Source organism: Ictalurus furcatus, chromosome 7, assembly GCF_023375685.1.
Source record: "Ictalurus furcatus strain D&B chromosome 7, Billie_1.0, whole genome shotgun sequence".
Classification (NCBI taxonomy): domain Eukaryota; kingdom Metazoa; phylum Chordata; class Actinopteri; order Siluriformes; family Ictaluridae; genus Ictalurus; species Ictalurus furcatus.
This window is the reverse complement of record NC_071261.1, coordinates 19628263-19651961: the sequence shown is the minus strand read 5'-3', so window position 1 is coordinate 19651961 and position 23699 is coordinate 19628263. Positions and strand designations below refer to the sequence as shown.

The following is a 23699-nucleotide window of genomic DNA, read 5'->3' as shown; positions in this document are numbered from 1 at the left end:
CCGCAGAACTGAGCTAGTATATATTGAATTGAGTTGAACTGATATGACAGTACTGTTTTGGAACAAGATAAATTGTTACATGACAACAGCAATGCATTTCGAGATGGTGAACATGATAATACGTGCTGTCATTGCTCAACTTTGCTGTCTGTTCCACAGTGTCCACCAATTAAAGGGCGGGTGCAGAAGATCCTACACTGGAGATGGGGTGAACCTCCGCCTCCTGTGCCTGTTCCTCCGCCCCCAGATGCACCACCTGATGCTCCACCCCCACCTCCCATGAAAGGCCGACCAGAGAGAGAGTTCTTTGTGAAGTTGGCAGGACAGTCCTTCTGGCATTGTACATGGATCACTGAACTTCAGGTACTGTATATATGTGTAAATGAGAAATAGACTGGGTTAGACTGAGAGACAAAACAAGAGTCGTTCAACCTTATCATATATTTTATATACTAGATGGATAGATAGATAGATAGTCTGATATGTAGATAGATAGATAGATACAACCCCAATTCTGAAAAAGTTGGGACAGTATGGAAAAACAAAGTAAAATAAAAACAAAGAGGAGTGATTTGTTTGACAACTGAATGACCTGGTCAAAAGAACAAAAAAGAAAAGATGTAGTGTTGTCAGATCTCGAATAATGTAAAGAAAATAAGTTCATATTCATTTTTAAACAACACAATACTAATGTTTTAACTTAGGAACTGAGTTCAGAAATCAATATTTGGTGGAATAACCCTGATCACAGCTTTCATGCATCTTGGCATGCTCTCCACCAGTCTTTCACATTGATGTTGGGAGACTTTATGCCACTCCTGGCTCAAAAATTCAAGCAGTTTTGTTTGATGGCTTGTGACCGTCCAGCTTCCTCTTGATCACATTCCCGAGGTTTTCACTAGGGTTCAGGTCTGGAGATTGGGCTGGCCATGACAGGGTCTTGATCTGGCGGTCCTCCATCTACACCTTGATTGACCTGGCTGTGTGACATGGAGCATTGTCCTGCTGGAAAAACCAATCCTCAGAGTTGGGGAACATTGTCAGAGCAGAAGGAAGCAAGTTTTCTTCCAGGACAACCTTCTACGTGGCTTGACTCATACGTCCTTCACAAAGGCAAATCTGCCCGATTCCAGCCTTGCTGGAACACCCCCAGATCATCACCGATCCTCCACCAAATGTCACAGTGGGTGTGAGACACTGTGACCTGTAGGCCTCTCCAGGTCTCCGTCTAACCATTAGACGACCAGGTGTTGGGCAAAGCTGAAAATTTGACTTATCAGAGAAGATGATCTTTCTCCAGTCTACGGTCCAATCCTTATTGTCTTTTGCCTGGTTCTTCGATGCTTCTCACTGATGAAGGTCTTGTTTCTAACTTTGCACAATTTCAGCCCTGCCCCTAGGAGCCTGTTTCGAATGATCCTCGCTGTGCAGCTTCCGTTAGCCATGCTTTTTGTAGGTCAATTGATGTCATTCTACGGTTGTTGAGTGACATTCGAATGAGTTGGCGGTCATCCCGGTCAGTGGAGAGTCATTTTCGCCTTCTGCCGGTCTGTAGCTTTGTTGTCCCCAATGTCTGCTACTTGACCTTGTTCTTATGAACCGCTGTCTTTGAAATTTTAAGGATGGAAGCAACCTGTAGCTCACTGTATCCTTCTGCCTGTAAAACCAGAATTGAACCCTTCTTTTCCACACTCAGAACTTTCCTTTTCAACTCTTTTGGCATGGTCAATAGTTATTTTTTTATTCCAATTACTTTTGAGGTACTACTAGCACTGTCTTTGCCATCCAGCTGGTCCTACTGCAAGAGGATAGTGATAACCACTGCAGTGGTTTTTATACTTTTCCTTGTTAAATAAGATGTGGTTCAGCTGATCACCTAATCAGTACCTCATTCAGTAGATTTAGGTGTGCCTGTGTTGGAATTCAACAGACACTGGAATGGAACGCTGCCATACATGTAGATTTAAGAAAAAATTACAGTGGTCTATTAATTAGCTGTATATATGGTTTGACACTGAAGAACAAAGTCTGCATCTATTCCCTTTCCTTGTCCTTCTGTCCTCAGCTGGAGATCTTTCACTCTGTGATGTTCCGTAACTACCAAAGGAAAACTGATATGGATGAGCCACCTAGTCTGGACTATGGCTCTGGAGGAGAGGAGGATTCTGGGAAAAGTGAGAAACGACGGGCCAAAGACCCTCAATACGCTATCTTAGAGGAGAAGTACTACCGCTATGGCATTAAACCAGAATGGATGATGGTACACAGAATAATTAACCACAGGTGAGTTTCGTTTTATGCAATGTAGTATAATGACTGTTGTGTTCATATGCTTTATGATGCATTAATAATGTTTATTAAAAGACTTCTGCCAATGTTGTTTTGTGTTTGTGTGTTCATGTCTGTCTCCGCAGTGTGGATAAGAAGGGGAACTACCACTACCTGGTGAAGTGGAGAGACTTAACTTATGATCAGTGTACATGGGAAAGAGACGACTTGGACATCCCAGAGTTTGGCATCCATAAGGCAGCTTACTGGAGACACAGGTACCAATGAAGTAAAAAAATCTAAAACTCATAAGTCCTGTATAGAGACAGCTTATACTTTTTACTCATAATTTTTGTATTAACTTGGATCATGGATGGATGGATCACTTTATTCATCCTATTTGGAAATTCACATAGAGAGTCGAGCCAGCCAGGAGTGTGTATATACTGTTATATACTGTGTGTATTGGAATACCAATATACATATTAAAAATTTAGTTAGTTGACAGCTTATAAGATTTTGTCAGTATGTGTTTATTAGCTAGTGAACCCTTGACACTAAGTCTCTTTTGGGTCTCATAGAGAGGAGGTGATGAAAGAGGACCCAGATAAGCCAAGGAAGATGAGGAGAAAAGAGGAGAATGATGAAGCTCCTGGCACGCCTGTTAATGATGTGAGTAAGAGCCATTGGCAGGCCAGTGCTGCTTTCCCTTTTCTTCAGCTGTACTCAATATTTGATGATGAATTATCACAAAACACCTTTGTTCATAAAAAAAAAACCCTCTTCCCTTGTAACTCACCCAGCCCACGATAAAGTATGAGGAGCAGCCGGACTTTGTGACAGTAACAGGGGGAACTCTGCACCTCTACCAGTTGGAAGGTCTCAACTGGTTGCGCTTCTCCTGGGCTCAGGGCACCGATACCATCCTGGCTGATGAAATGGGCCTGGGCAAGACTATCCAGACCATTGTCTTTCTCTACTCACTCTTTAAAGAGGTGTGTCTGCCATGCTGTCTTTTTAGTTGGTGTAGTGAGGCACAGGTAATGGTCTATGAGGCAGTAAGAGCCTTATCACTTTTTCAACATGTATCTGGAAACGCACAGCTTCTGCACCTCTTTTAATGCATACGCATTAAAATAAGTGGCCATAATAATCATTATGTGTATTTACACCAGATACAGCTGTGGAGCGTTTCAGTAGTAGCCAGGATGCATTAGGACTGTTTTTTTCTACACTGAGCAGACAATAGTTTGTAGGCCAATAGCATTTCTAAATTTCTAAACTTCTTCTATCAGCCATCGGATTCAATTAATTATTCATAATCATATAATAATCATTTGAATAATCATTTAAAAGTGCCCAATGAGCTATATGTTGTTATATGTGGTTTAAGTTGTTGCCAGTATTATGTTTACTACAAATCGGTATTTAAAACATGCTGCATCAAGTTACCAGGGTCTGTGGTAACTTTACAAACCCAAAGCTAAATTATCTGCCAATATAATAAGACAGGGTTGAGCTTCAAATTAGTAAATGTTTCTAGAAATAGTCTTAATCGTCTTTTTCTTTTATTATTATTCCGTTATTTTCCTTTACTGAAGATGCTTTCACTTGCTAAGAAATTCTTTTTTGCACGGTGTAATTCAATCTCCAGTCCCCTGTAGTGTTTTTATGTCTTTGCTCCCTCTTATCACTGCTCAGGGTCACACCAAGGGGCCGTTCCTGGTGAGCGCCCCGCTCTCCACTATCATCAACTGGGAACGGGAGTTTGAGATGTGGGCTCCCGACTTTTACGTGGTCACATACACAGGAGACAAAGACAGTAGAGCTATCATCCGTGAGAACGAGTTCTCTTTTGACGACACTGCCGTGAAAGGAGGGAAGAAAGCCTTCAAACTAAGGGTGAGAAGGAGACAGGAAAAAAGAATATGCTAATTTCCTGTTAATCTTGACGTGAAATTTTTTCCTTGCTATCGAGAGGTTTAGGCACCTGCATGAGTCTGAAATGTATGAGATGTTTGGCACATGTATACAAACTCCTGATGTACTTCAAATAAACTTTAACAGCAGTAGCTAGGTTGACACACAGCTTAAAATCCGCTCATAATTCCACAATAAATAATATTTATGCACCTACATGTTGTTATGTAATGAGATTTTCAACAGTTAAAGACATCAGATTAGTAGAGAATAGACCAAGGACATGTGGTAAGACAAAAAGGGTTTGAGAAAAGGACACAGACTACTAATAATAAAGATGACATTTAGGAAGGTAGATGACATTTTTGTATGACTTTTTCTCTTTCTATATCCCAGAGAGAAGCTCCAATTAAATTCCATGTGTTGCTGACGTCCTATGAGCTGGTGACTATTGACCAGACTGCCCTGAAATCCATCGACTGGGCATGTCTAGTGGTGGATGAAGCTCACCGTCTCAAAAATAATCAGTCCAAGGTACCGGTATTTTGTGTGCATGTTTGTGGCTGTAGTTTGTATTTATGTGTATTTATTGTTTAGGATTATAAAAATTCAGTTGAAGTGACCAGAGTGCATAAAAATCTTGCTGAGTGTATATGTGTGTGTGTTGTCAGTTTTTCAGGCGACTGAATGACTATAAGATTGATCATAAACTGCTGCTAACAGGCACACCCCTTCAGAACAACCTGGAAGAGCTTTTTCACCTGCTTAATTTCCTAACGCCCAACCGCTTCAAGTGAGAAAGAACACACATGTGTTTCTCTCTCTCTCTCTCTCTCTCTCTCTCTCTCTCACTCACACACACACACACACACATACACACACACACACACACAAACAGATTCACAGAGCTCAGTCTGTCTCTCTGTCTCTGTGTCTGAAGTAATCTGGAGGGCTTTCTGGAGGAGTTTGCGGACATCTCCAAAGAGGACCAGATCAAGAAGCTGCACGATCTTCTGGGGCCACACATGCTGAGACGGCTTAAGGCGGACGTGTTTAAGAACATGCCGGCTAAAACGGAGCTCATTGTGCGTGTGGAGCTCAGCCCTATGCAGAAGTGAGAGAACAGTGAGAACACAAAGGGATGTGGGGTTATAGAGCTAGGCAAGATACAAGATGGCATTTTCTATTATTGTCATGCACTGCAAAAAATGACATCTTAGCAAGTGGAAATACCTTGAATATAGTCAAATGTATCTATTATTTCATATTTTAAGATTACAGTAAATCAAATATAAGATTCTGAAGCCATTTGTACTCATTTCAAGCTTGAAAAAGTCTTTAAGCATTTCTTTCTATTAAGAAGCAAAATTATCTGCCTATAGAATAAGGAAACGAAAATCTTGAAATGAGTAATAATGTCTAGAAATAGGTTTAATTATATAATTTTTTTATTGTAATCTTATAATAAGAAATACTAGATGCATTTAATTATACTCCGGATATTTTCACTTGCTAAGATGACTTGTGCAGTGTGTACAGACTCAAAAGAAATGCTGAAATGCTTTGTGGTACAAGAATATACTGTCCAGCATTATTGGCACCTTTCATTAAAATGAGCAAAATGTAGGCCTAATGTTTAAAATTAGTGTCATGTGCTGCTAAGCAGTGCAACAGAAAAGTGTTCACCCTACTGTCGCGAGCTCGAGAGTTCAAACCCTGACAACACCATAGCCACCCAAGAGAATAAAATTGGCCAGGCTGTTTGAGTGGGAGTTATGGTGTATTTTCTCCCCTGTCAATCAAAGCAGCACAAGCCAGTCATGGGGGTCTATATGTGGAAGACAACAAAGAGTGCTTTTCTCCAAACTGTCTTCAGCTGCCTTGTGATGCAGCAGTTTTGAAAAGATATGGTGGCTGGCTGCACGTCACATATCAGTGGAGGAAAAGGATTGATATCAGTGTAGTCAAAATTTGGTAAAGTTCCCACTGTAAAGCACTGAGCCTCTTTCTGAAATGTCTAACAAAGTTGCAGACCATTATAAAGGAATCCTGGACCACTCCTCCTTGAAGAACTCCATCTCTTTTAATATCTTCTGAGAATTATTTTTTGCTAGAGGAGACGTAAGTGGTTTCTGTAATTGTGAGTGGAACACTTGAGGCATGTATGTAATATTCAACTTGCTCATTTTCACAATACATGCCAATAAAGCTGCAATCAGCTATTTGTTGTTTATAAAGCAGATTGTTGGACTAGTTTTCTAGTTGCTGACTAATCTCCCTCACTCTTTGGTTGAGTGCATGTCAAGTCCCGAGGCCCCATTCCACTTCTTAGCGAGACGTTCTTTCACTGGAGTCATGCAATGCATTTTTAGGCTTGAGAATGTGACCAATAACTAGACACATTTAAAAATGTTGCCAGTGATGTACACAGAACATCCACAGACCTGGCAGCATTTGAATGCTTTTTTTTCACTGCACACAAACGATAAGCAAGAAGCTCTCCACTTTAGGCACCTGGCAATATTGACGTAAAAAGAGTTACTGATAAATTGGTACAAACAAAATTCCAGATGTTGAGTTTGATTGCTGCCTAAAAATTTCAAGCTTTAGAGCTGCTTGACATGATTTTGGCCAGTTTGACCAATAATGAAAGAAAGCTGTTGGTGTTTCTCTCAGCCATATTTCATTCTTGCATACGAGACAAGCATTTTGCACTGTAACGCATATGCTTACATTTAAAGTTTCACCTTGACTACTTCAGGGTTGGCTCACCTATATGATTTCAGCTTGCAACTGTATGGTAGGAGAACCAAAGGAAAATAGGGTGCAAAAGTTAAGTGAGCAAAAATGAATTTCGGTAATAAGCTTTGTATATTTGTTTGTTTGTTTCTAAAAAGAAAATACTACAAGTTCATCCTGACACGGAACTTTGAGGCACTGAACTCAAAGGGAGGAGGGAACCAGGTTTCTCTGCTCAACATCATGATGGACCTGAAAAAATGCTGCAACCACCCCTACCTCTTTCCTGTCGCATCCATGGTGAGACCTACACAATTACCACTACTTATTTATCACAGTTATCCTAATGAATCTCACATACACACAGTAATTTCTAATACTTTCCTGTTGCCTTCACAAGGTATATATATATATATATATATATATATATATATATATATATATATATATATATATATATACAGTGCTATCACTACTGCTTTGTAAACAGAAGATCTTGAGTTAAAATTCCAGCGCTGTCTCCATCAGCTGGTGTCCTTTGGAGCAGTGGTACTTCAGTGGTTGAAGCTCAGAGCTAGTAAAAAAGATTAATCCCAAAGCTGCCAGACACCTTGAGACACCATTAACTCTTAATTACTTGGATTCCATCATATCTTAGTTGGATAAAACGGCCTGTCAAATAAATAAATATAAATGTATTCTTTTGTCTTGAATTTTTTTGTAAAAAATAGTGATAGCAGTAAACAGTGCTGCCATCTTGTGTCTTAAATGAATACTGCACTGTTGGTCAATTTGTATGAGACTATCTTCTCAAAAAGGAGTATTAAACGATGGCAAATGTCTATGTAGTTTGGGCTTCTGGCCATTTTAAATTGCTTTATATGACTGAACATTTTCAGCAACAGTTACAGTTTCTTTCTTTAATAATATGGAAAAGGCACATCACTGATGCTGTGTGTGCCTTACAGGAAGCTCCAAAGTCACCAAGTGGAACATATGAGGGGATTAGCCTCACAAAGGCTTCTGGGAAACTGATGCTGCTGCAGAAGATGCTGAGAAAACTGAAAGAGCAGGGCCATCGCGTGCTTGTGTTCTCTCAGGTGAACACAGATATGATTTTTATAATATACATCTTCTACATTACGACTTACCACACACACAGTAGTGTACACAGAGCAGGAGCATCATCTCTCTCATTTTAATGGTCATGTTCACAATAGATGACTAAGATGCTGGATTTGCTGGAGGATTTCCTGGACTATGAGGGTTATAAGTATGAGCGCATTGATGGGGGAATCACTGGAGCACTGCGACAGGAAGCCATAGACAGATTTAATGGTGAGAATTTCTCTAATGCATCCTCTGTTTATGACTGGTTTTCTGTATTGAGAACCATGTTTTAATGTAACTATAGACTAAATCATAATCCCAGTCTAACCAAAGAATAAAGGTCAGGCCAGTATCATGAAATCTGCATCAACCCTATCTAGGGATTATATAAAAGCATATGAAAGTCCTTTACGTATGTTGAGGCATTTCTGGTTTCATCACTTGCTGTTTTAAAAGCTTTTTTAAAAACTGCTATTAATAGTCTATAACTTTCGCTCATCGTAGTAATTAAAGTTTGAAAGCTATTATAATTCTTTGATACAGTGAACATTTTTTAAGTCTATTTGAACGTCATATCTCATTTCTTTCATCGATGCAGAATCCTAATGTAAGAATTTATTATTACCATAACCCTCTCCTACTGCCTGTCTGATCCAGGTATAGTACAACATAAATTTAATATCTACGATTTTTCTCTTAATTTCAGCTCCAGGTGCAGTTCAGTTCTGTTTCCTTCTGTCTACAAGGGCAGGGGGATTGGGAATCAATCTGGCAACTGCAGACACTGTCATTATCTTTGACTCTGACTGGAACCCTCACAATGACATTCAGGTAGGTATAAGTACACATGCACACATGTGAATATACACACACACACACACATACACACACACACAGGCAAGAAGAGACAGATTAGCTAATATCCCTAACTGGACTTTACTAAGTTATGATGCTTTGGCATTTAAAGAGACATATACAGGTATACAGTATATGACTGGATTATGTGTTGTATTTGAACGTTTGACAGCTCTGACAACTAATCATACCATGTCAGAGTGAAGAACCAACTCATCTATTTACATCCACCTGTCCCTGTGTTTACATGTCTCTCTCTCCCTTTTTCCATCTGTCCCTCTGTCTACATGTCTCTCTCTCTCTCTCTCTCTCTCTCTTTCCATCTGTCCCTCTGTCTAAATGTCTCTCTCTCTCTCTCTCTCTTTCTCTCTCTCGCTTAGGCCTTCAGTCGGGCCCATAGGATTGGTCAGGCAAATAAGGTGATGATCTATCGGTTTGTGACCCGTGCGTCTGTTGAAGAACGGATTACCCAGGTAGCCAAGCGTAAGATGATGCTGACCCACCTGGTGGTTCGGCCAGGGCTGGGCTCCAAAGCTGGCTCCATGTCCAAACAGGAGCTGGATGACATCCTCAAGTTCGGGACCGAGGAGCTTTTCAAGGATGAAACTGAAGGTGAGAGTGTAAAGAATTAATATATGGATGGATAAACAAATTTGTGAATGAAATGGAAGGACATTTTTTGAGATGCACACTACATTCTTGTATTGACTGCACATCATTCCCAAAATTGTGTCCTTGTGTGTGTGTATGCATATGTGTGTGTGTGTGTCCAGCGGGAGACAATAAGGACGATGACAGTAGCGTAATTCACTATGATAATGCCGCCATTGAACGTCTGCTGGACCGGAGTCAGGATGCCACTGATGACACGGACATGCAGAATATGAATGAGTACCTCAGCTCCTTCAAAGTAGCCCAGTACACAGTCCGAGAGGATGACAAGGTGAGAGAGGTGAAGGGAAGAAAAGAATGTCGAAGAAACACTAAAAAGGAGTGAAGTAGCCAATAAGAATGGAAAGTTATAATACCAGTCAAGATTGATTTCTAGGTTTCTTATCCTATTATGTATGTGTGTATGTGTGTATGTGTGTGTATATGTGCATGTGTTTTTGCAGATTGAAGAGATTGAGAGAGAGATCATTAAGCAGGAGGAGAATGTAGACCCAGATTACTGGGAGAAGCTTCTCCGGCACCATTATGAGCAGCAGCAGGAGGATCTGGCCCGCAACCTGGGCAAGGGCAAGAGAGTCCGCAAACAGGTCAACTACAATGATGCTGCACAGGAGGATCAAGGTACCTCTGCATATAGGACATACACACCTCAGTATACAATTGACCAGTCCCAAACCCTGGAAGGTTTTCTTCAGCCATTGTTTTTTTTAATTAAAGTACTAATTTAAGTACTTCTAGAAGAGGTAGGTCTTTGGACATCGTTTGAAGACTGCCAGTGACTCAGCTGTTTGGACATCTAGGGGGAGTTCATTCCACAACCTAGGTGCCAGAACAGAGAAGAGTCTTGATACCGTTACCTCGGCGTAATGATTTACCATGTTAGCTACGCAGGAACTTTATCAAGACCTCAAACTGAGAGTAGTATTTTTGCCTTTACCCTTTTGTTGAATTAACGCCATTGATGTGTCCTTCCAACACATACTGAAGGCCTTACTCTCAGCTTTTACCCAGAATTTTTCCTTAGGCCCAAGACTGCCAAGATTTGCAGTAGCTGGCTTAAATGAATGATTCCAGTCAGTATTTTTCAAAGGTTTCACAACAATAACCAAGTATAGGTATGTTTTGTTATTGGTCCAATACATCTGCTATAGTATTTAGTATTTTGATAGATTTGTGACATATTTTGTTGTTTTAAACGTGTGTGTTTAGTTGTGTGTGTGTTTTTTACATTACTGGCTTTGTAGGCATTAGAAACTGCTGTTAGTACCTGAACAGGCCGGAAATGACAGAAAAACTATACTGAAGTGAGAGTATGGTATTGTATTACTCAGTTAAAAACAGAAGATTAAGACTTAACTGAAAGTGAAGTATTTCTAAATTATGGGGTTTGTGTTCATATCTTTTCTTTCTAACTTCATTCATATGAAATTGGATAAAATCCAAAAAATCACTCTCACTTGTTTTAATCCATAATAAGCTTTCCATAAGTAATATCACTTGATTTACATCTTTAACAAATACATTTAGAATGCACAGAAACACAATTTGCCAAATAAAAGAAAAGACAAATATTTCATTCATATACTTTGACATGTATAAAGAGTTCTTTAAAGATCTAAATGAAAATGTAAACAGGTAAATCTATGTCTTTCTCTGTGGAAATGTAATTGAGTAAAAGTACAAGTATTAATTTTATTTTAATTTACCATGTTTGGCGATTAAATAGCTCTGAGTCCAGGGTGCTGTATTACCTGAGCTGCTAGCTAGACCTCATATAAAGTGAGAGCAGGCAGGCTGTTGGACGTGTATGTGTAAATGTGTGGCTGACCCTGCTGTCTGCGGTTTCAGAGTGGCATGCTGATATCTCAGACAACCAGTCCGAATACTCTGTGGGATCTGAGGAGGAGGATGAGGACTTTGATGAGAGGCCAGAAGGTGAGGAAAGCAAGCATGTGCACAGACTCCTATAGAAGGACTGAGTGAACAGACAGAGGCTTTGATGTGAACAGCGATGGTCCTTGCAGTGTGTGCTGTTGATATTATAAATAAACGCACAGTAATGCTTTGAACAGACTTTTGGTAACTGTCGCTTCCTCTTGCAGGTCGAAGGCAGTCTCGGAGGCAGATCAGAAATGAAAAGGATAAACCACTGCCTCCTCTGTTGGCTCGAGTGGGTGGCAACCTTGAGGTAAAAGTGTCTGCTCTTTTTAAACACATTGGTTGCAGCTGTTATGTCGAGTTCCTGACCTGCCACTGAAGGGCCTTTGTGTATAATTTCACATGATTACGCAACTCTAAAATTCAACTTCAGCGAACATCAGACTGTTATTATGTTTTGGCTATTTTTGACTGTGATCACTTGATGAGCTTGAGGAGCCAATATACACAACAACTCTTGCTTTATGTGTGTATAATCTAATGTGAGCTTAATGTGAGTAAAATCTTGGTCTAAAGTGGCTAAGAATTCAGAAAATCAGAAACTTATTCCTACAATTAGGCCTAAGAATAAAGACAAAATCAGCTTTATTTTTAGCACATCGCATGGCAATGGATAAAAACGAAACACAGGTCCTTCAGGAAACTAATGTGCAACATGTAGTAGACATTGATGAGGACTGAACAGTATATATGGACAATAAATACAGACAGTAATACCATAAGGTACACAGAATCACACAAAATTAAACAATTCACATAAATAGGAAAAATATATAAAATGCGGTGAACAGTTTTGTGTCCCGAAGAGGCCGCTGTAGCCGTGCGCACCGCCATCTTGTACACGAAATAAGAGCAACGTACTAAACATTTTTTAGCCTTACTCTTAAATGGACAAGTATTTAGGAGTGTCTGTTAATAGTACAGAAATGAGGCAGCACTGAGACAGAAAGGTAAATGTGCCCACAATGTTCCACACCTGTTACTGCGATTAATAATGCAGAGCTCATAAAGACATTTGTGGGTGCACATTATTTTCCTATCCTGACTATGCTCAGGTAGGTTCTAAACTATTTTTAAGAATAATTATTAGAAGCTTTATACATTTGAGACTTTTACTAGTTAAGTTTTTTTTAACAATAATTTACCCCATGTTTGGGTAATGAACTTAAAAAAAAAAAACACTGATAAACTGCAGAACGATTTGTTTAGTGTGTGTGTTTGCCTGTGTGTGTATAGGTATTGGGCTTTAACACGCGTCAGAGGAAAGCCTTCCTGAATGCGGTGATGAGATGGGGTATGCCTTCTCAGGATGCTTTCTCCTGCCAGTGGCTGGTACGAGACCTGCGAGGCAAAAGCGAGAAGGAGTTCAAGTAAGAAACATTGATGAGCAGCAATTCAAGCAAAACTGAATGGAAACACAAAGAAATGACTGGAAGATGAAGAAGAATAGTGCATACATGAGTAATTGCTCATTTCTGTATGTGCTCCCTCACTCTCTTTCCCTCTGTCTGCAGGGCATATGTTTCTCTCTTCATGAGGCATTTGTGTGAGCCGGTAGCTGATGGCTCAGAGACATTTGCCGATGGCGTGCCCAGGGAAGGTCTGTGCAGGCAACCTGTGCTGACCCGCATCGGAGTCATGAGCCTGGTGAAAAAAAAGGTCCATCTTGTTTATTTAGGATCAATTATATTTCCCATATTAGGACCTATATTAGGAGAATTCAATGAATTACTGTGAAATGATATACTGTGCCATTAAGGAAAGCAATGTTAATCATATTACTTGTTTGCGTGCATGGATTAATAGATGTTTATACATAGTTTATAAGTTTATATATAGCATTTTAAAATGACTCATTCGATGTTATTAAGGCACAGGCTTATTTTGTACACAGTAATATAGACTCTTAATGTACAATATGAAATAGTATCCTATTTTCTATTGATTAAAAATGCTAAAATTCAGTAATTATGATAAATAACCATGATTTCAATGGTAAGCAAAACACTTGTGATTATCATTTTAGTCACTGTTGTGCAGTGCTACATTTATGGCTAGCAATAGCTGAAATCTTTTTTTTTTTTTTGCTTCTATGCTTCTATGAAAAAAAAAAAAGGCAGTAAGAAATATGTGGAAAACAAACAGTGAAACAGCTGAGACGTCTAGCCAAATAATGGAATTTCCAGAAATGTTAAAGACAGAGGTGCTTCCTGTGCTGGTGTGTGCAGGTTCAGGAATTTGAACACATTAATGGAAAATGGAGTATGCCTGAGCTGAAGCCTGAAGTCACTGGGGACTCCAAGAAATCCTCAAGAGCTTCCTCACCTGCCATTAAAACAGCTACACCCACTCCAGAACAGAGCTGCAACAACACACCCTGCACTTCAAAGCCAGGTACACACACACACACACACACACACACACACACACACACACACGCACGCATAAGAAATACGTCCATGTCCATGTGTAGTGCTTACAGACAAATACATGCACACATACAGCATACCATCACGCACATACACTGTCACTAGCAATTCAGATGGAAATTCTTAATCAGTAGAAAAACTCTCACAGTCACACCTAAACACAAAAGTACAGTTGTAGTATTTGTCCACAAGAGGGTAGAGTGAGACTGTAATGAGCAAATCCAGCACTGAACTGTATGCTATTCATTTGTGATATGATGTCCAGACTGTTCTTGCTTATTATATATGGTTACATTTCAGCAAATTATAGAAAGCCTTTTTTTATTTTGGCTCTTTCAGATTGGACAGCTGGATAGCCTGTGCACTTTTGTCATCATTATAAAGGCCAATATTCTGATAGTGATTAACAGATGATATTTTGTGCAGCCCTAGTAACTCATAAACCTACCCATGGAAAGCACATACAGTCCCCTCCGAAACTATTAGGACAGCAAGGCCAACTCATTTGTTTGTGCTGTACACCAAAGACACTTGGGTTTGAGATCAAAATGTGGCTATGAGACGAGAGTTTAAGATTTCAGCTTTTATTTCCTGGTATTTACATCTAGATGTGTTAAACAACATAAAACATAAAACCTTTTGTATCAGACCACCCAATTTTTAGGCGAGCAAAAATATTGGTACATGTGACTGACAGGTGTTTCTTGTTACCCAGGTGTGTCCTGTTAGTCCTGATTGTTTAAACAATAAGTAAGCTCTGAACATCTGCTCTTAGTTTTAGCCTTCAGTATCACCTGTGAAGACTGCATTTGTTGTTAAAAAGGATAAGCCAACATCAAAACCTTTTGAAGAAAAGCAAGCCGCTTTGAAGCTGAGAAAAGAGGGGAAATCAATCAGAGGCATTGCACAAAAGCAAACCCAAATGTCTTTAGTCTACAGCAAAAGCTAATGAATTGGCCTTGCCATTTCCAGTAGTTTCAGAGAGGCCTGTATGCCCAAACATGACCTGCATATAAACATGATGACCGTGCATACAAAATCAGACACTTGAAGACCCATGACAAGATTTTGGTTTGTGCCTTTGTAGCCACACCCTCTCCACCTGAGAAACCAGAAAAGATTGGAAAGGAGGGAGAACGAGAAGAGGGAGAGAGCCTGACTGATGCAGAGAAAGAGAAAGAGAAGGAGAAGGGGAGCGAGGGGAAAGAAGGAGAAAACCCAGACAGTACAGAATCTAAAGAGGTAAAGTGTGTGGGTGTGTAAATAAGTATAGGAGTGAAGGACTGGTTGCCCTTGTGGTTTTGTGTGTCTGTGCATGTGTGTGTATTTAGCATTGTGAGATATGTTCTCTTTCTGTCTCTCACTATAGGAGACTGAAAAAGATACTGCACCCAGTGAAAAGCCAGAGCCATCCGAAGGAGTCACAGGAGCAAGTGCAGGAGACTCCAAATCAAAAGAAGCTTCCGACACCATGCCACCCTCACCAAAGTCAAAGTGTGGGAAAGAGAAGGGTGGAGAGGAGGAGAACCCTAAGAAAGAGGCTAGTATTGAAAAAATGAAGGAAGAATCCTCATCAGAACTCCCTGCAGTCAAAGATGAGAAGCAAGGTAGACTGAGTTGCCATGTGCATTAAAACCACACTGCATGGTATCAATAAAAGAATACTCTAGTTTAAAAAAATAATTAAAAATCTCTATCCATCACATGTGAACAAGAATTTTAACACATTTGCCTGTACTGAGAAAAAAAAAACTTTTACTCAAAGCCCACATATAATGGAAGACTAAGGGCAGTTGTTCAGTTAAAAACAAGTCACCAGTGGTGGTAAAAAAAAAAAACCCCAAATTCCTTTCACAATTAGAAATGTAGTTATTCATCTTAATAAATTCCCTGGTAAATGTAAACACTCTTAAAATTACTTAAAGTAGGAAAGTAAAAGTACAAGAAAGGTTCACAAAAGAAAAAGACCACACACTGATTTTAGTAACTGATGGAAAATTAGTTCCCCTGTAACCAAGGAACAACAGTTTTATTCCTAAACTCTCAGTAGCTCACACGATAACTCTGACAACACAAACTATTTGCTAATAGCTAGCTGTCACAATACCAGCTGACTTAGTTCTCATTCTTACTGTCACATCCGTTAAAGGTTAGATTTGCAGGAATTTTGTTCAATTCCTTGGAGCTCTCTAATGCTAAAAAGTCACCTCATGACTTTACAAGTATATGATTATAGAGAAATTTAGTGATGTATTATTTAGAAATGTCGAGAGTAGAAATAAAAATTCAAAAGATAAACTCAAGTAAATATATGGGTATATATTTTAAAGTGTAATTTCTGAATATGTTTGAAAATCCATGAACACATTCAAGCCCGGACTAAGAATTCAAAGGCCCCTGGGCACAATTGTCTTGTAGGCCCCCCTTGCACTTGACCAATTATATCATTCTGTTTAGATTTTAAAAATATCAGCATGCTTTTTATTGATTATACATGGTGTCATTATCTGAAGGCAGCGGCTATTTACACCAAGTGAAAATAGCGATATGTTCTATTTACACTAAGTTACAATAGCAGCATTTTCTTAGCGATATGCTATATTAACATAGCAATATATTATATTTGCACTATATAAAAGTAGCCGTTCTTTGCAATAAGTGCAAACAGTTGTTAGATGCTATTTATACTAATAAATAGTGGCAGATTCTATTTGCACCTCAGTATTGTTGTACATTAACAGGATGCAGTAATAACATAGAGTGTAAATGACTATGTATTAAAATTCTTAAATGGATGCCACCTTATTGGGAAAATAAAGTCCTCCCTACACCTACCCCTAATCGATAAACACTTTATTATTAATCAGTCTTTAGGCACTTTATCTCCACTTTTCAAATATTTTCCTCATTTTTATTGAAAATAAACACCTTTCCGATTTGATATGTGAGGGGAAAAGGGAGAAGAGTGAGTCCAGCAAAAGGCGGATTCAAACTTGGGTCGAAAAGCTACTTTTTTTTAAGTAGCGTGTGTCTTTTTTAATATTGTGTGGCCCAACCAGACATTGCCCCCTGTTTTCGGAAATGAAGAAAAGAAAAGAAACTATTTTTTTTCTTCCCCTCACTTGGGCCCCATGTGTGCAAGGGCCCCTGGGCCCATGCCCATAATGCCCATTGGATGATCCAGCCCAGAACACATTCTTGGAGAAAAAAAAAACCTTGCATAAATGTTTATTGGAGTCCAACAACTGTCCCAATATTTTCCTTATAAGTAAACAAGGATACTTTTCAGTTTTCAGTACAGGCCAACGTGTTGAAATTGTCTATTCTATGGTCTTCACTGTAGATGCATTAGATAGAATATTCCTTTAAGGAAACTGATTGGATGTCAGAGCTGTATGCCAAAAGTAGTTGTCATTCTAATTGTTGTTACAGCAGCAGAGAAAGCGGAGAAGAGTGAAAAGGGAGGAACAGGTGAAAAAGTCATGGAAGAGAAAGAAAAAATCGAGGAGACACCTGTTGCCCCAGAATCAGCAGAAAAGAAGGAGAAAGCAGAAGGCCAAGTGCAGGATGTTAAGACCGGTGAATGCTGGAGAGTTCTGTCTCTTATCATTACCATTTTTGACCTCCCTGTTATAAAACTATCATTTATATTACTATCTGGCTGCAGATGAGGGCAAGATGGAAAAGGATGCTGGGAAAGAGGTCAAAGGGCAGAAGGAGGAAACAGCCAAGGGGAATGGCAAACCAACTGAGCGTCCACGGTTCATGTTCAACATTGCAGATGGAGGATTTACAGGTAGAAACCAGAGTTTACTGCACAAGTTTATTATCCACTGCTCCTAATTTTAAATCTTCTTCAGCAGGGCAAATCTTGTTAACACAGACGTGTGGCAGGTTTGACTGCTTAGACAAACTGTTGTGTACACGAGTAGGACTTTGCACAGATAAGACCATTCTGTATTCTGTAAATATTTTTGTAGATGTGCAGCTCTGCTGTGACTTTTGCTCCAAGCATCTAAGCACACACTGTTAAGAGTCCATTCTGTGTTGGTTAAGATTTAACGCTGAGATGATTTGGAGAACCTGAGCGCAGCATGAGCTTTTATACACAGTGCCCCAGTGCTGGCAAAACATTTTACACAAACACTGGCTCAGTGTCAATACAGTTTGGAGTGGAGCTGCACATATTCTGACAAAATAAGCATAGGCAGGTTTATAAGGATGGAAAGTTTATCAGTGGTTGCACTGAAAAAAAAAAATCAGTGGTAATGTGCAGCTGTGTGGTTCACTTTGGATATTTTTTCTCATTTCAGTATAGTATTACATACATTTTCTCATCGTATATCTGTTGGCCTGTTTGTAGAGTTGCACACGCTGTGGCAGAATGAGGAGCGAGCAGCAATCTCATCTGGGAAGATGAATGAGATCTGGCATCGGCGGCATGACTTCTGGCTGCTGGCCGGAATCGTACTGTATCCTTGCAGATGGTTGGGTATCACTGACCTAGAGACATAGCCTTAAAATCAGTTCATTAACCATATGTCATCTACATTTCTGTCACATGGAGCCATGTTTAACTAAACGTAATGGCTTTTAATGTGGGAGAATATAATTATGTAGCTGTGTAGATGTCATCGGAATATTGATCGCTCAGATTCAGAGCATATATTATGCCCATCAGAATCAGGTTTAAATCTTAACCCTTGACTCGTAACAGTCATGGCTATGCTAGATGGCAGGACATTCAGAACGACCCCCAGTTTGCCATCGTCAATGAGCCGTTCAAGTCCCAAGCCAACAAGGGCAACTTCCTGGAGATGAAGAACAAGTTCCTGGCCAGGAGGTTTAAGGTGAACATAAAGCTTTGCTAGTGTTCAGAAAAGTTTGCCAGTCAACATTATGTCAGTCACTGCAATATACTTGAACGTCAGCATGTTATTTTGGTTACATTATGATGAGTAAGCATGACTCTTCATAACCACACACATAGAGATGGGTGAGAAATTCAAGGAAGAAACATGAAGTGTCTTAGTAAGGCTCATGCAAGAATAGCTTCAATGCGCCTTGGCACAGAGAGAAGTAACTGGAACTATACATTGGTGGTGGTGAGTGCTGTCTGACTCATCAGTCCAGAATCTCCCAAAAATATTGGGATGAGATCTGGTGACTGTAAAGGCCATAGCAGCACAGGGGTACCAGAACTAATCTAGAAAATACAGAAGATTGGTTTATTAAAAAATATATATATATATATATATATAATAATAAAAAAACTTTTGGTAGGTTGGAAGGCTACATGAGAGGTTTTTAAAATTCGAACACTAACTCTAATCAGAAAATCGGTTAGTGTTAGTACTCAGTAGCAGTCTAGAATAGTACGTACATATTTGAGACACAATGCTAGGATGTTTAACAGAGATTCCCTCTAAGGTGTCAGGTGGACCCAAATCAAGCCAGCACAAAGCCTTCTACAGCATAACAGCTTTTAATTAGTCACTCGACTGTACACGTTACTTACTGTCCTTATGAGGATATTTCTTACTCTAAAATGACCCTAATACCCTGTACCTCATTTACTCTAACAGTAGTCATTCTGTAAATATTTTTGGTTTATTTGAGAATTGAATTAATTCCTTATCATAAAGTGTGATGACACATGCACACGCAACATGCTGACACAAACTGTTGTGCAACGCAAGCTCTCTTTTTTTTTTCCGCTGTTTTGCTCCATTACATGTTTCATATCCCGTTCTCTACATCCTCATTCTTTCTTTTTTCTCGACCTTTCTCTCTGTCTCTCTCTTGCTTGTATAATGCAAAATGCAATGGCAAGTGTGATCCTTATAGTTATTGCATAATGTACTTATTATCTGCTTAAGTTTCCTTATAAATCTCACTTAAAGAGAATTTTTTTTCCATTTCAATTCTTCTCTGTCAGCTTCATCCTGGAGGTTCAAATATATATAATATATATTTCCTGGCTACAATCCCACTTTTGCTTTTTGCTTTTCCCCCTAACTCTATGTGTATAAATGAATCTTTTTCTCTTTTTTTGTTGCCTGCCTTGGAATTTTTTTTGCCTTTTATTCCCATTTATTACATGCTCCGTCTTATCTCCTTCTATTTCACTGTTTCAATCTTTACATAATTTTATTATTTACTTTTCTTTTTTTTCACTCTTCTTATTCTCCGCCACTTATTCTCCTCTTTTGAATAGAATGTTTAATGTTTTGCTCAACACTGTCTCTCTCACTCTATGCTTTCTCCTCTTTTTCCATCTTTGTCTTTGTTGTTCTCTCAGCTTTTAGAGCAAGCGTTGGTGATTGAAGAGCAGCTGCGTCGGGCGGCGTACCTTAACATGACACAGGACCCCACTCACCCGGCCATGGCCCTGAATGCACGCTTTGCTGAGGTGGAGTGTCTGGCAGAATCACACCAACACCTCAGCAAAGAGTCTCTCGCGGGAAACAAACCTGCCAATGCCGTCCTACACAAGGGTGAGGAGAGTATTTGTGTGTGTGCATAACGTCTGTACAGCACAGGTTTTTATGCCATGTGATTTGTAAACACATCCCTAAAACTCAATCAGCAGTTGTTGTTTTTTTTGTTTCAGTGTGTTTGTAAGTGGCTGCACTTGGAGAATATCCACAAAAACATTGCTTCTGGAAGAAAGCCATATTTCACAACATCCCTACAATATGAGAACACTCACATCCACAAAAGGCATTTTCAGCTAAAAATATTCTGAGAACCACAGCTCTGTTTGCTATCTTAATCGACAAAGACAAACAAGCCACTTATGGCTCTTGTTTCGTTTGGCTCATCACTTTTTCTCTCGCTGCTTTTTGCTGGAAAAGTTTTATAAATTCTGAGCTGATTTGATCATCAAAATCTGTCATAGAAGATTCAGCAAGCATGCGGAATCTGAAGAGTGGGTATAAAGCTAAACCCACTGTAAATCTTTCAAATAATGAGAAGTTGCAATTCCAGAGCTATATAAATGGAGTGGCCAGGAGCTGGCCATTTTAGGAGTTTCAGATTACCAAAAATAACCCACAAAACCAGATGAAACCCTATTCCATTTCATGGAAGAAACATTATAATATTGACGTTGAATAATAGCGTCAAACAGAAACAGTGTCAGCGTCATCAGGCTTCATCAGTACACACATACACACCCCTACATACAAACTAACAACATATTTGACATGTACTGTTGATGCATTTACATGAATAAAAAATCGAACTAAAACAACAGCTATGTCTACATGACATAACAGCTCTAGGACTGCTTACATGTGCTGTGAAATGGAACAGCAGGTCTATACCTGAACGTTGCTTTGACTGCATGTTCTGTTTAATGACAACAACAATGTGCACCCTGATTAGTGAACATTTCAACAATCCAAACAAACTATATAAATACAATATACAGTTATTTTGTGGATGTAATAGACCACAAAGTAACAATTTGTTCAGTTTGTTTAGGCCATTTCTCATTTCTTGTATATATTGTAGTAGCCTATGGGTTAGGGTGTGTGTTGATTGGACATTTACTAATATTATAATTATTATTTTTTCTTATTTGGTTAGGTTGTAAATGTTTTCCATGGTGGGTTTTGAGGACTTTGCTTTCCTGAGTGCCTTGTGCAGCATACAATAGAATACATGACATGACACTGACACTGCATACAATGCAGTGTCATGGTATTTATGCAAGCTGTCAAGAATATACAAGAATTTTCTAACATGCCAGAATGGAAAATAAGATGTTCCATGTTATTCAAGTGTGAACCGTGTCTAAGTCATCGTTCATGATGCAGCAGTTGATAATACCAGGGAAAATCAGAATATTAGCATTACTTCTTTCCTACTGTCTCCATACCGCTAGCTTTCTCTATTTTCACAGATGATAATAAGCTCCACACTGGGCAAAGCGGATCAGGAGCCATGTCTTTGGGCCCCTATGTGTACTCAAAGAAAAGTCCTTCAAATATTTTTGCCTAGGCATAGTTTTGTGAAATATTCAGCTAGTTAACAAGAGTAAATAAAACAAAACATAATTGTGTGTTTACCTCATACATTTTCTGAATGATGGGGTTTGGTCTGAGGGTTGCAGCTAGATGACTATAATTGGTTAATCGAAGCTCAATTCTTTATACCATAGCAATTAGTGGGTCGGAGTTGAAATGGTCATAAATTGACCTGCTAGCATGTTTGACTCGGACCTCCAAGGTTGGGGGTTTGATTCCTGCCTCTGCCCTGTGTGCATGGAGTTTGCATGTTCACCCCCGTTACTGGTTTTCCCCCAATCCAAAGACGTGCACTGTTGTCCACAGTGTGTGAAAGGGTGCGTGATTCTGTGTCAGATTGTGCCCTGTGATGGGTTGGCACCCCGTCCAGAGTGTCCCCCACCTCGTGCCCCAAGTCCCCTGGGATAGGCTTCATGCTCCCCGTGACCCTGTGTAGGATAAGTGGTACAGAAGATGGATGGATGGTTGGATGGATGGTTGGATTTCATAAGTAATAATCTTTGCCCTCAGAATTCTTGATCACTGCAGTAAGGTATTTAATATAATTATATAAACATACAGAGTCTTAAAACAAAATGAGCAGTAGACATTTCTACTAAACTTTACATTTTGAATAAAACTGTGCATTGACTAATGGTGATTTCCTACGCTTCAGTGATACCATTTGATAATTCAGGTATTATTCAGATAATAGTCTAAAGATTGCACTCCCCAAAAACCTCTCACCCTTTCTTTTGTGGATAATATGACCTAGATACTGTAGGGTGGGAGTTCTTCCTTGTTGCTGCCGCCTCTGGCTTGCTCGTTAGGGATCTAAATCCACATCTGGAATTCTGTAAAGCTGCTTGGTGACAGTGTCAACTGTTAAAAGCACTATACATATAAAATTGAATTCAGTGTCACATAGACATACCTTTCAACACTTTTCTGATTAATGTGTTGGACAACTGCCATGTTTAATTGCAGTTCTCAATCAACTGGAGGAGCTTCTCAGCGATATGAAGGCTGATGTAACACGGCTTCCCGCCACACTGTCCAGAGTCCCGCCAATCGCAGCACGCCTGCAGATGTCCGAGAGGAGCATCCTAAGCAGACTGGCCAACAAGGGCAATGAGACACACACACCACCGGTAAATGCTCACACACATGAACACACCCAACTTCACCCATCATTTTTAAACGAATCTATTCAAATATGGTCTTCCTTCTGTCCAGCCCATCCCACCTGGACCGTATGCAACTCCGCAGAACTACGGTCCCCCGTTCACCCCAGCACCACCAGCCATGGCTCTGGCTGCGGCCAACTATAGCCAGATGCCTCCAGGCTCGTTCATATCAGGTGAGCACTGCTGTTCCATTCATACAAAGGTCTTCTCCAAAGTCTATGATGAAACATTAACCAGAGGTTTCACTTTTAGATCTAGTTCAAGTTGGTCAGAGCTGGAGTTTTTTTCTTCAGCCCTGACCTTCTATAAACCTACAAGAAAGATTTACAGAAAGAACCACTTTACATATTAGATCACTAAACTGCAAAGAGAGTCAACCTTAGTCATGATATCTTAAAAATAGAAGAAAATAAAAGCTCTTTTATTATATTTACTGTGATATTTTTGTTTGGGTTGGAATTATGTTCTGAGGATGAAATCGTACAAGCTCAAATGTAGAGATGAGAAGCCTTATTGCAGCCAATTAAAATCCACTATTTTACTGACCATCCTTTCTACTGTACCAGTAA

The 23699-nt window shown here is 39.5% G+C and overlaps 1 protein-coding gene across 3 annotated transcripts in view; it reads left to right on the top strand.

The window, feature by feature from the left end:
- chd3 (chromodomain helicase DNA binding protein 3) overlaps nt 1-23699 on the top strand; it is a 53097-nt gene that overhangs the window by 11262 nt on the left and 18136 nt on the right. For 2 of the 3 annotated variants that reach the window (XM_053629157.1, XM_053629155.1), the window contains exons 10-39: nt 160-363; nt 2066-2283; nt 2415-2546; nt 2850-2940; nt 3072-3263; nt 3970-4170; nt 4585-4722; nt 4860-4981; nt 5129-5302; nt 7086-7227; nt 7896-8027; nt 8148-8265; nt 8744-8868; nt 9273-9504; nt 9666-9835; nt 10008-10185; nt 11413-11499; nt 11667-11752; nt 12739-12872; nt 13017-13161; nt 13731-13896; nt 15019-15173; nt 15301-15538; nt 17364-17510; nt 17599-17727; nt 18295-18403; nt 18649-18781; nt 20233-20428; nt 22931-23094; nt 23180-23303. In XM_053629157.1, the coding sequence (XP_053485132.1) occupies nt 160-363; nt 2066-2283; nt 2415-2546; nt 2850-2940; nt 3072-3263; nt 3970-4170; nt 4585-4722; nt 4860-4981; nt 5129-5302; nt 7086-7227; nt 7896-8027; nt 8148-8265; nt 8744-8868; nt 9273-9504; nt 9666-9835; nt 10008-10185; nt 11413-11499; nt 11667-11752; nt 12739-12872; nt 13017-13161; nt 13731-13896; nt 15019-15173; nt 15301-15538; nt 17364-17510; nt 17599-17727; nt 18295-18403; nt 18649-18781; nt 20233-20428; nt 22931-23094; nt 23180-23303 (4582 nt within the window). The remainder of the gene's footprint in view (nt 1-159; nt 364-2065; nt 2284-2414; nt 2547-2849; nt 2941-3071; nt 3264-3969; nt 4171-4584; nt 4723-4859; nt 4982-5128; nt 5303-7085; nt 7228-7895; nt 8028-8147; nt 8266-8743; nt 8869-9272; nt 9505-9665; nt 9836-10007; nt 10186-11412; nt 11500-11666; nt 11753-12738; nt 12873-13016; nt 13162-13730; nt 13897-15018; nt 15174-15300; nt 15539-17363; nt 17511-17598; nt 17728-18294; nt 18404-18648; nt 18782-20232; nt 20429-22930; nt 23095-23179; nt 23304-23699) is intronic. The other variant, XM_053629156.1, reaches the window with a different exon arrangement.